This window comes from Aotus nancymaae, unplaced genomic scaffold (assembly GCF_030222135.1).
Source record: "Aotus nancymaae isolate 86718 unplaced genomic scaffold, 86718_ANA_hifiasm-v0.15.2.pri h1tg000003l, whole genome shotgun sequence".
NCBI lineage: Eukaryota > Metazoa > Chordata > Mammalia > Primates > Aotidae > Aotus > Aotus nancymaae.
Window position 1 is genome coordinate 77,245,746 of NW_026988414.1, and position 13,552 is coordinate 77,259,297.

The 13,552-nt window shown below is 39.0% G+C and overlaps 1 protein-coding gene across 1 annotated transcript in view; it reads left to right on the forward strand.

The window, feature by feature from the left end:
* The window catches only part of LOC105730236 (uncharacterized), an 89,007-nt gene that overhangs the window by 55,331 nt on the left and 20,124 nt on the right, over nucleotides 1–13,552 (forward strand). The window contains exons 7-8 of the mRNA XM_064376784.1: nucleotides 9,152–9,226; nucleotides 11,228–11,262. Of these exons, the coding sequence (XP_064232854.1) occupies nucleotides 9,152–9,226; nucleotides 11,228–11,262 (110 nt within the window). The remainder of the gene's footprint in view (nucleotides 1–9,151; nucleotides 9,227–11,227; nucleotides 11,263–13,552) is intronic.

The window sequence follows — 13,552 nt, forward strand, 5'->3', positions numbered from 1 at the left end:
GGACACATGCACACGAATGTTCATTGTGGCCCTGTTTACAATAGCAAAGACCTGGAACCAATCCAAATGCCCATCAATGATAGACTGGATAGGGAAAATGTGGCACATATACACCATGGAATACTATGCAGTCATAAAAAACGATGAGTTTGTGTCCTTTGTAGGGACATGGATGAACCCGGAAACCATCATTCTCAGCAAACTGACACAAGAACAGAAAATCAAACACCACATGTTCTCACTCATAGGTGGATGTTGAACAATGAGAACACATGGACACAGGGAGGGGAGCATCACACACTGGGGTCAGTGGTGGGGGATATAGGGGAGGGACAGTGGTGGGTGGGGAGTTGGGGAGAGATAACATGGGGAGAAATGCCAGATATAGGTGATGGGGAGGAAGGCAGCAAACCACACTGCCATGTGTGTACCTATGCAACAGTCTTACATGATTTTTACATGTACCCCAAAACCTAAAATGCAATTAAAGAAAAAAAGAAAAAAGAAATTCTTTTAAGAAGTGAAATAGAAAAAAAAAAAAATTGGCTGGGTGTGGTGGCTTACTCCTGTAATGTCAACACTCTGTGAAGCTGAGGTGGGTGGATCACCTGAGGTCAGGAGTTCAAGACCACCCTGGCCAACATGGTGAAACCCTGTCTTTACTCAAAAATATAAAACATTAGCAGGGCGTGGTGGTGGGCACCTGTAATCCCAGCTACTCAGGAGGCTGAGTCAGGAGAATCACTTGAACCCGCTAGATGGAGGTTGCAGTGAGCTGAGGTCACGCCACCGCACTCCAGCCTAGGCGACAGAGTGAGACTCCATCTCAACAACAATAACAACAAAATTTTAAAAATTTAGCTCAGTGCAGTGGCTCGTGCCTGCAATCCCAACACTTTGAGAAGCCGAAGTGGGAGGATTGCTTGAACCCAGGAATCCGAGACCAGCCTGGACAATATAATAAGGCCCCCACCTCTATAAAAAGTAAAAATAAATTAGCTGGCCGTGGTGGTATGCGTCTGTAGTCAGTCCTAGCTACTCAGAAGGCTGTGATAGGAAAATCACTTGAGTCCAGGAGTTTGAGACTGCAGTGATCTGTGATTGCACCACTATATTCTAGGTGGGTGAGAGAGCAAGACCATTCCTCTTAAAAAAAAAAAAAAAAATTGAAGACAATGTCATACGCTACATTAAAAACATCAGTGACTCTAAGGCATTTTAAAATTTCTATTTTTCCTTTGTGTTTTTACAGAATTCTTCTATAATTACAGTGAGCATATAGTGACCATATATTTTTGTTAATGTTAGGGCAAACATTTTAATATTTCTACCTCATCTTTATAATCTTATCACGATAGGTCATACTTCATTAAAAAGTTACTCAAATAGAGGACACTAGTGATTTCTAGTTTATGCTGTTTGTGCATCAAACCTTTTTGTTTTTGTAGTTTTGTATTATATTTAAAATAAATACAAGTTGTGCGCGGTGGCTCACGCCTCTAATCCCAGCACTTTGGGAGGCCAAGGCGGGAGAATTGCTTGAGGTTAGGAGTGCAAGACAAGCCTAAATAATATAGTGAAGCTCTGTCTCTACAAAAAAAAATTTTTTTTTAAATTAGCTGGATGTGATACTGTGTGCCTTTAGTCCCAGCTACCCGGGAGATCGAGACCATCCTGGTCAACATGGTGAAACCCCGTCTCTACTAAAAATACCAAAAAAATTAGCTGGGCATGGTGGCACGTGCCTGTAATCCCAGCTACTCAGGAGGCTGAGGCAGGAGAATTGCCTGAGCCCAGGAGGTAGAGGTTGCGGTGAGCCGAGATCGCGCCATTGCACTCCAGCCTGGGTAACAAGAGCGAAACTTCGTCTCAAAAAAAAAAAAAGTCATTGTTACCAGAGGCTTAAATAGCACAAACCTTTTTTAACCTCTATCAACACCTTGTATACAAACATTTAATCTAGAGAGAGTATCTTCATCTCATTAGATAAAGGAGGCTCAGAAAAGGTAACAGTTTTGAGACCTTTGTCTTACTAGGACTTTTAAGGCAAACATGATTGACGTGCAAATGAACACGGTGTCCAGCAGATGGCAGGAGTGAACCACTTAGTGTCCGATAGTTTTTAGAGGCTAACAATCTTGAGTTTATTGTTTAATCACAAAATAGCTTTCTCTAAAAGAGTTCATAATGTATCTGGATTGACTGTTAGTCCTTAAGATCCATGAGTTTCCTCCTTGTTCAGTAGGTTTATGTGTATGATATGGGAAACAACAAAAACATTCATTCTGTGCTTTGGAACAAGACGGTGTTTCTGATCTAAGGAGAAGACAAAGTCTGAGAAAGGACAGAGAATTGATGGCAAAAGTTGAGAACAGTGTGTTGAATTCTCCTGCAGTGATATTGGAGTTACCATTTTTGCTTTGAAGTTCTGTGAGCTTTTTGTTTTGTATAAATTTTAGGCTTATTTTGTTAGGTGTGTACCTACCTGTTCAGAATTTTTCTTTTTTTTTGGGTGAATTGGACTTTCCATCATTATTTAGTGATTTTCTCTATCTCTAATTATGTTTTTTGTTTTCAGACTTCTTTTTTCCCAAATATGAATATACCTTACCGGTTTTATTTATATTTTTTCCCTTCTTTTACTATCAACCTTTTTGATATATAGCAGTTTATTTTAACATTTTCAATTTGTCTTTTTCTTTTGACTAGTGAGTTTAAGTTTTTAATTTTGCATTTATTGATATCCCTGGACTTTATTCTGTCATCTTATTTTTATTTAAATTGTCCTTCCCGCCCCTCACCCCCCCCGTAAAGTAGTTTAAAATAATATCTCTAACTTAACCCAAAGACCTTTAGCATATTCTTAATTTTCTTGGTCTCTTACAACACTGCTTCTTCCAGTCCAGGTCAAGATAAGGAGCTTTCACTAGAATGTGCGTCAACTGTGTCACTTTCTGACACAGTTTAGTTCCGTCCACTATTTCTGCTGACATTGTTTTTATAGTAAGTCTTCCTTTTTGAAAGAAACAGTGCCTCCTGTTCCTTTCAGTCATCCTCTTACTCTGCAAGAACTTTATATAAATGAAACCATAAACATGTACTAGTTTATGTCTGGCTTCTTTTCATTAATATTATGTATTTGTGAGTTGTAGTTTCTTTATTCTTATTGTATCATATTCCTTTGTGTGAAAATAACTACAACTTATCTTACTGTTCATGGGCATTTAGGTTGGTTCCAGTTTCTGGCTATTAGAGTATGCACTATTGTGAAGATTTTGATGTATGTTTTTATCGGTGAATATTTATTCATTTTTGTTGAGAAAATGTGTAGGAAAGAGATTCCTGGGTTATAGGCTATACTGATGTATAAAGAGGCTGTCAGTTTTTCAAAGTGATTGTGCCTGTTTACACTCTTCATTGGCAGTAAATGAACATTCCAGAAATTTCACCTTCTTCTCTATACTTGGTGCTTTCTGCCTTTTTGCATTTTTGATATTCTGGAGTGGGTATAGTAGTATTGCATTGATATTTTGTCTTATGTTTTTTGATAACTACTCACAGAGCAACTTCACATATGTTTATTGGGCCATGTGTCTTCTGTTGGGTTATTTGTATTTTTTCTTAATGATTTGTAAAAATTCTTGATGTTTTTGGATATAAATCTTTTATTTTGGGTCAATATGTAGATGTTTGTATGTATGTGTGTATTTACATATTATATATGTAGATTATATTATCTACTGAGAGTTGCTTTAGAAATCTCCTAATAGTGTTTATTGATGATATAACTTACCTATTTTGATATTGTCCAACTATATAGGTTTTCCTTTTATTGATACCAATTTTTTAAACTGTTTGTGAAGCCTTTTCACACCTTAATATCATGAATATATGTTTCAGTGTTTTACTCTAAAAGTGTAAAAGCTAGGTGCTGCTGTTACAGAAATGAAATCAGACATCATCTCCTTTCCAATGACTCACGAAAGCAGCCGTTCCTGATTCAAAGGCCGGTTTCTTGACTCCGAATGCTCACTTTTGCAGGCTTTACTTAATGTCGTGTAAATCCCCCTATTCTCCAGGTCTTCTTTCTTTCTAGTTCTCCTTAGTATACACAACCTGTCAAGGCAATCACTTCCACGGGCCCATGGCTTCAGTTGCTTTCTCTATTCTCTCAGGACAATAGAATTTTAAATTTAAAATGTTAGCTTTATTTTATGTAAGATCCCTCATTTGCTGTAACCATAGATTGAAAGTTACTCCATGAAAGTAATAAATGGAAAATGGTGATATTCTTAGCATGTAAATTATAGGACCTTTTCCCAGTTACTCTGAATGGTTTGATTTAGTATGTATGTTATTTTTGAAAGCATAGGTAGGGATGTCACAAATGGTCTTAGCCTACAGAGATTATATTCAACTTTGACCAGAGAGTTCCATTTTAATGTGACACTGAGAGTAAAAAATGATCTTTTCCTCTTTACCTATTTCTCTTCCTACATTCTCTGCCAGGAGAAAGGTACACTTCTGTACCCAGTCTTCCCCCTCAGAGCCCGAGCAGCCCGGTTTTTCCCTCTACTTCCCTGCTTTCACATCTCATGACCAAGTACTTCCTATTCTGTCTCCCCAATAATCATAAAATTTTTCCTCCACTTTTGTCACTGCCACTGCCTTTAGCATCAGTCTTCCTTTAGATAGTCTCTTAATTGGTCTGTTGCTTCCTTCGGTCCTTCCTTATTATACAGACCACTACACACACATCTGACAGAGACTCCTCACCTTTGTATGGTTCTATGACTCGAATTTTCAGAATAAAATTAAAACCACCCCAGCGTCAAATTCGGGGTCAGATAGAGGTGGGTTTGTATCTCAGGTTCAGACACTGTCCAGTAGTGTGATCTCGGAAAACTGAACTTCTTAAGCCTTTGTGTATCTGCCTACTCTCATTGAGATTTGAGACTGTTTAATACATACGGTGTCTGGCATGTAGAAGGGACTTCATCGGTGTTGAATGAAGAAGTGGCATTTTAAAATTCACATTAAAAAAAAGTTTTTTTAAAAAACTATGCCAATCTACAATGTCACTTCCCCTCCAAGCTTGACTTCTACCTGTACTTTCTGATATGGTTTGGTCATGTCCCCACCTAAGTCTCATCTTGAATTGTAATCCCCATAATCCCCACATGTTGAGGGAGAGACTCAGTGGGTGGTAATTGGATCATGGGGGCAGTTTCCTCCGTGCTATTCTTGTGATAGTCAGTTCTCCTGAGATCTGATGGTTTTATATGTGTTTGACAGTTGCTCCTTTTTACACACACTCTGTGGCCTGCTGCCATGTAAGAAGTGACGGCTTCCCCTTCTGCTATGATTGTAAGTTTCCTGAGGCCTCCACAGCCATGTGGAATGTGTCAATTAAACTTCTTTCCTTTATAAATTACCCAACCTCAGGTATTTCTTTATAGCAGTGTCAACAGGAAACAATCCACTTTCTGATAATCACACTTGAGGAATTGGGGAATTCATACTACCTGGGATTAAATAATGGCCCCAGCCTGAGAGTCATGTAACATTGGGGAGATAACTAACTTACCTTCTCCATCTCAATGTCTTCTCTAAAATCTGTGAGATTGTTTCTGAGGGCTAAATGAGCATAGCCCACTTGGAACACTGTCAGGCACATACTGCCTGCCAGATGTCGAGTATTCATCTTTATTGAGTTAGGACTGTGGTACCCCACTTGATGGCTCTTGATTTTGTATAACAAAATCATACTTAGAGCTTTGTTAGTAAAAGAAAATCTGAAAGTCCCTATGTGGAAGGAAGAAACGGTGGGGCGGGAGGAAGGGAGTTGGTAAGTTTCAGCATTTCAGAAGGTTTCTATTTTATGGAGAAGGAGGTGGAGGCAGGATAGGTCCCAAGGTGTCATTCAAGACACACAGCCATAACTCTTTAGTGAGAGTAGAGCTAGGGCCCCAGGTATTGCTGTGATCAAGTTGCAGACAAAAACTACCACTCTTTGGAAGACAGGAGAGGAGTATTTCGTTACAAACGCAGTGAACAATTCAGTTGTATCTACATTCAGTTAGCAAATAAAAGTTGTTCAACTTGGTTGCTAATGGGACCCACTCTACTAACTGAGACTTTGTATAGAACTCATAGGGTAAGATGGCTTCCAGTAATGAACCACCCTGTGCTTTTCTTAGGACTAAAAAGCTCAGGAAACTGGTGAGGAATGAAAACCTTAGTCCCACTGGCACTGCATGAGGAGCCAGGAGAGCAGCAGCATCATAAACCACAGGGTGGGGCAGCCCAGGCAGCGGGGGAGGGGCGGAATCCAGGGTGGGGCATTGTGAGGTATGGGGCGGGGCATTCTGAGGCCAGTGGGCCAGTGGGCTTCAGTCTGTAGGTGACTGCAGAAGGAGGAGGAGCTCCTTTTGTACTGTCTTCAGGCAGTTGTTGTGTCTCCCAGCGCTCGTTGGGTTGACAACCTATTAAAAAAGTCGGCTGTTCTTCACTCTCCCAAGCAAGTCAACTCAAGGGAGGCGGCAGGGTGCGGGCCTTGGCCCGAGCCCCGGCTGGGGCTGGGGCTGGGGCTGAGCTGTGGGGTGGGCAGGCGAGCAGCGGCGATACCATCTCTGCCAAGTGCAGCATAACCTCAGCCTAGGGCAGCGGGAGTGCGTGGCCAACACTGTGAGCAGAGGCACAGGTGGCGGCAGACAGTCCAATGGGGTGCATACTGACCTGTTGCGTGTGCCCCAAGGTCAGCCCTGAGTTGGAACAGCATGAGGGGTCAGGGTGTCCCTCTCAATCTGAGGTCTGTGAGGCATCAGCTGAGGACACAATAGCAGCAGCGCCCATGGCTGCTGTTGAAGAGCCTGCTGAATTGATTGTTGAAGCTGATGAGCGCCTTCATGTGAACCACATCCGTGACCAAGAGATGCCTGAAGGTAAGGAGGTGACGGTGCCATCTGCCCTGGCCACACCTCTGGCTGCTGCTGTCCCCAAAGTTCCCTGGGGGACATCCCAACCTCAGGCTCCTTTTTGCCTGTAACCAGCTTTCCCAGGGCTGGCCAGGAGCAAAGGCTGGCTCTGTCTTGCATTCCCATTCCCACTGCTTAGTCTTCCTCCACGGAGTCCAGTTAATTTCTTTTCTCCTCCCCTCCCAAACACCCAGTTCATTGTCATATCTCATTCTCTCAGGCTGGCATAGGACCTTTTATTTATGGCTTGTCTTGTCTGTAGCTCTATTTATTATTCTGTGGGACTTTGTTGAAGCTTCTTTGGAATATTCTCTTCCCTTTTTCAGTAAAAACTCAAATATTCCAACTTGCCAGTATCCATCCCATTCTTTCCTTGTACCTATCCAGATGGTACCTAAGTGAAGGAACCAGCTAAATCTCAGGACAATTCATACTGAAATATTTGGGGATTTCTTATTTAAAATCAGAATGAAGGTTGCCATGGGAGAGATGATAGGGTATTCTCAATGGGTTGCTTTAAGTCACCTTAATCGGCGCTGTTTCTTCTAACTGTAATTTGAACACAAAAGGAAAGAAAATAGAAGGTGCTTAAAATAATTGTGAAAGGTATGAAATGTCATGGCCAGGGTTACAGAAAAATGGGTATTTCCCCCCCCAAAGTACTTTACCCATGAAACTCTGATTACTTTAAGATTCTTAATTTAACACAAAATGTGTCTCTATATTTATTCTGGTGACTTAACAGACTTTATTTACCTTGTTGTTCTAAAAGAGAGGTAGGGGATGGTTCGTGGTCAAAACTTTCAAAAGACATGAAATGTAAAGGTAGACTTTTAATGTGTAAGATAAAGATTGAAGGTTAAAATGCCAGACCTTGCCTCTGTAAGAGTGTCTGTTGCCATGGCTTCCCCTTTGTCCTTCCCTCTCCTGACAATAGCATATTGTTCAAAGATAAGAAACCAAAGCTTAAGAAGCTGGAAGCCATCATCCTCAGCAAACTAACACAGGAACAAAAAGCAAACACCACATGTTCTCTCTCATAAGTAGGAGTTGAACAATGAGATCACATGGATACAGGGAGGGGAACATCACACTCTGGGGCCCTTCAGGGGCCAGGGGGTAAGGGAACAGAGAGCATTAGGACAAATACCTAATGCATGTGGGATTTAAAATCTCGATGATGCGTTTATAGGTGCAGCAAACCACCATGGCACATGTGTAGGTATGTAGCAGACCTGCACGTTCTGCACATGTTTCTCAGAACTTAAAGTTAAAAAACAAAAAAAACAAAAAAATTTTAGTTGGGCTCTTAGTTTTTTTCGGAGGTAGGATAATTAAGACTCATGATGAGTGTGACTTTGTAACTTGGAGTACTATACTCACTTTTCAAGATGTTTAAGAATTTAGAATAAACATGTGAGTTGATTATATTTTTATACACAAAATATGTAAGTACTTGTGTAAACTTATACTCTGGTTGCTGGTGTAAGGAAAGCCTGTGAGTGATTTTACACACCAGTTCATAGACTGGTAGTGTTGGATGAGAGCCCAAAAAAGGCTCTTTATTGTCATTCTTTAGGATTACAACACAGTTTATGTATGTCTCATTTGTCCCTTTCCAATCCAAAGGCCTGTGTATGTTCTCCCTATATATTGCTAATGAAGAAATGAAGACTTAGAGATCTTACACGACTGTGGAAGATAGCTACTCAATGGAACTAAGGTTCTGTGTCCTCAGAGTGACATGGAAGTGACAGATATGCTAAATTTACTTTTTTTAAAATGTTTGAGCTCCAGACTAAATAATATATTTTGCCTATAAAATAGACCTGTCTTTAAACTGTACTGCCATCTTGTTTTTTCTATGTAGTTGATTTTACACAACTCAAAGGAAACATTTACCTCTTTATTTATTTATTTATTTATTTATTTAGGAGGGTCTCACTATGTTACTCACGCTGGCCTCAAATCCCTGACCTAGCCTTAAGGGATTTTCCCATCTCAGCCCTACAGACATGGGCCATCGTGCCTGGCTCCATCTTATGTCTACACATTCATTTCAGTGGATAAGAGTAAAGGTAGAGGTAGTGAAACGGCCTAAATACAGCAGTCGAAGAAATGAGTTGATAAACTGTTAAAAGTGATCACATCTTTTTTCTTTTCTCCCTCTATAGGTATGGATTTGGAGTCCACCCCTTCTGACAATCCAGAGACAAGCACAATATTCCTGAGAAAATCTCGAACAGATGGTGAGACACCATGTTTTTTCCACCAAGAAAAAGAGTGAAAACTCTTCTTATTTGATCAAATGTATTGTAGAAAGTATTTAGAAAAACTCATATTGGTTTAAATTTTTCAATTTTTCACATATTCACTTGTCTTATTTTAACATGTGATATACTTTAATTGTTATTGTGTTAGTGAAAACATGTAAACTTTTTATTTGTACAGTTTACCCTCTTTTGATCAACACAATTTGTCATGTGATGGAGGAGTTGTAGATTTATCTTTATTTAATAATTCTTTGTCCCTTTTCCCTTGCTCCAGAGAGTACATTTTAAAGTTGACTGATAGAACTTAGGCTTCACCTTGGTTTCCATTTAAACAAATTAAAAAAAGAAAAATAGTTGTTCATCAACAAGGATTGAATCTGTGATTCTGGCCTCCTCTTCCACAGTCCTCCGACCACATGCATTTATCACATCCAAGTTTATGCTAATCAAAACTTCTATTAACCTTTTAATTTGATGTAATGTAAATTTAAACATGCCCTACTCCTGCTTATTTTCCTCAGTGTTATGTGAAATCCTTGTTTGTTTGCTAAAAAGCCATACACAGCCAGGTTTTCCTGTTGATTGAAGCAGCAAGAATACAAGTGAGGATCTATAATCATATGTGAAGTGATGCAGCACAGTAAAATATGGGAGTTTGTAACCTTTGTTTCTTGTAGTTTGAGTAGACTTTGCCTGTCTTGAGTCAGTTATTTCTGTCTAGAATTTGTGTTCCTTTATGCATTACTATAAAGAGATACCTAAGGCTGAGTCTTTTATAACAAAAAGAGGTTTAATTGGCTCATAGATCTTCAGGCTGTACAAGCATGGCTTCAGCATTTGCTTCTGGTAGGGGCCTCCGCAAGCTTACCATCATGATGGAAGGCAAAGGGGAAGCAGGTGGTTCCACACTTGTGAGAGGGTGGGGCGGGGGTAGAGGGAAGGTGCCACGCTCTTTTCAACTACCAGAATGAGAATTTGCTTATTACCATGGGGATGGCACCAAGCCATTCATAAGGAATCCACCGTGACCCAAATGCTTCCCACTAGGCCTTGTCTCCAACATTCAGGATCACGTTTTAACATGAGATTTGGAGGGGGAAATATCCAAACCTTATCAGAATTGTTTTCCCAGTTCCTTCCAGAGCCATGGGCTTCTCACACGTAGAGAGCATGGAAGGAGTTAAAAAAAAAAAAAAAGCCACTCTGTGTCCCTCACTGTTCAGTGATAGCAATGTTTGCCTGCAAGGCCCTTTTAACTTTAAAAGTGGAGGCAGTGTAGGAAACAAAGCATGGCCTAGGTCACTCTTGGAGCTTTTGTTATTCTGACCTTTTTTTAGGAAAAATAAAAAGACTTTTTGTGCTGCGGACACCATGTTCAATGAAGTTTATATACTCATTTTAAAATCTAAACTTAAAAAGGTTACTTTCCTGTTGTGTAAAGACTCTTTTTTTGGTTTGTTTTGTTTTTAGTGACATATTAGTAGGTGACCACTAAGTGTGGTTCGAAATGCTTACTGGGATTCTGGTGCATCTAGAGATAGGTGCCTGGCCAGGAAGTAGTTCTTAGAGCTGTTAGCTCTTAAATTCTGGTAAAAAAGTAAGCTATGTGTAAATGCAGAATGAGAAAATGCTAATGGATCATGGCTCATATATGCAACAGTTAAACTTTTTTATTAGCTAATTTTTTCATCTGGCCTCATTTTTTTGCCCTTTCCTTTTGTATACAAGGTTTCTTTCATTTGTATATAATAGAAACAAAAAGTAAACTGGTCCAAAAAGTAAAACAAAGTTTTTATATTTTGCTTTATGAGATGTATCATGCCAGCTAATTTAAATATAAATTGTTGAAATAATTTTTTAAAATTGAATTTGTTCCCATTTTATTTAGGAGTAATCAGTAAGACGTTAACAACTAGTTTTATTTTATGGTATTTGTATTAGAAGTGACCAGTTTGTTTGTTCTTTTTTCTTTCTTAGTAGAAGAAATAAGAAAAGGCAACTATACAAACCATGTAAGTAAACAGTCAAAAAGTTAAAAAACTGATAGTTTGACATAAAAGTATGTCTCTCTTAATTACTTTAAATTATAATGAGGACCCCATGCTGATAGCATGGACTTCTTTTTGTGGCTTTTCTAAATCTGTTACATTTTCCTAAGTATCAAATGTATTCAGAAAAGTCTTGAGCTTAGTGTGTCCACCTTTTAAGAATGTCTGACATTTAAGTTAAATTTCAATAGTCTGATTGTGGTATAAAGATCTGCCTGAAATATTTAGTCATATTTTTAATTTAGCTAAGTTAATTGTCAGCACTGTCTTTTAGTTAATTGTAAGCACTGTGTATTGACTTTCTGCCATAGCAGGTGCAAGCATAGCTTCCTCACTACACCATGACCTTATTTTTCTCCCTCTGTTTCTTCCAATTGTAGCACACTTTTTCATTAAATCTAATATTTACATGATTATGACTATGCAAACATTATTCAGTGCTAAGTCATACGGTGTTTTCATTGTGCCTCTGCATTACATATTCCTTCATTTTTTCTCTGAACCAGTTCTGAAATCTGAGCACTTCTGCACTTCTTCTGGATCATGTCTTTCTTCCTAGCCTGTGTTACTTTACCCAGCCAAATGCAGTAAGTAGCCCCTGGCTGGTCTGTTTGCTTTCAAAACCATTGTTTTTTAGCACGAAACTAATTTTCTGACTATTTGTTTGCCTGTTTTCTAACAGCCATTTCCCCCATCAAGTGTTGTAGCATCTATCATGTGCCTCTCCAACTATTTTCCATCTGCTAAAACGTCTCTGTTCCATTTTTCTTTGTTGTGGAGGTGGGGTGACAACTTACTTTGGCCTTTTGTCATCCTAATTCAATATAGAGTGACTTTCCCTAGATATGCTCGATGTTTGCTTTTCTGATTCTTTTTGTGCTATCTCCTTAAAGTCTTTTGGGATCCTCCCATAACTGCTGTCTTGTGTGGGATCACCTGTGTCCTAGATTCTGTGTTTGCTTCTGTCCTGTTATCCTGGGTGGAGATGTTTAGAGATCTGCCCAGACTTAAAATCCCTCTTTTTTGATAGAGAGTAAACCTCTAGGTTGAATCTAAATTTTATGATTCTGAAGATATTCTACAATGTGCTCGCTTCACACTGTTGTTCTTACAGTGTTGCCATCGTGTGATACATTGTTTGTAATTGGCTTTTATATATCTGTAGAACCTTTTTTAGGAGCTTCTGTCTCTCTGAGATTCTGAAACTTTGTAACAACAGCTTAGTGGGACTCTTTACATTTTATTGAGGCTACTAAGTCTGCAGACTATCTGTGCTTGATAATTTGTTTCACTTTCTCTGATACTTTTTTTCTGATAGTCTTGTTATTCATACACTAGGCTGCTTAGACCAGTATACCTGCATTGGTTTTTAATTTTTCCCCTTCTATTTTTCAGTTTCCCTTATTATTATAGATGGAGTTTTTTTCATGAATGCCCAAAGTCTTAGAAATATTTAAGTTAGTTAAGATTTATTTATTTTTAGCCTGGTCGACATAGCAAGACCTCATCTCTACAAAAAGGTGAAATAACAAATTAGCCAGGTATGGTGGCATGTGCCTTCAGTTTTGCCTACTCAGGAGGCTAAGGTAGAGGATTGCTCCAGCTCAGGAGATTGAGGCTGCAGTTAACTATCATTGCACCACTGCCCTCCAGCCTGGGCAACAAAGTGAGACCCTGACTCAGAAAAAGGAAAAATGTTATTCTTAAAAAACATATCTAAAATTTGTCCTGCCAAAAAGGAGAGAGAAAAACATAAACTTTAGTTTTCATTTTATTTTATGTTTGCTGGCAAAAATGCTGTCGTTGATTTATTTATATATTTTTATTCTATAGGTTCTGGGGGGAACAGGTGGTTATATGAATAAATTCTTTAGTGGTGATTTGTGACATTTTGATGTACCCATCACTTGAGCAGCATCCACTGAAGCCAATTTGTAGTCTTTTATCCCTCATTCCACTGCCATTCTTTCCACTGTGTCCCCAGAGTCCATTGTATCATTCTTATGCCTTTGCATCTTCATAGCTTAGCTCCCAGGTATGAATGAAAACATACAATGTTTAGTTTCCCATTCCTGAGTTGCTTCACTTAGAATAATGTCTCCAATTCCATCCAGGTTGCTGGGAATGCCCCTAATTTATTCCTTATTATGGCTGAGTGGTGTTCTATGATATATACATATATATGTGTGTGTGTATATATATGTGTGTGTGTCTATATATATATACACACACACATTATACATAGACATATGAC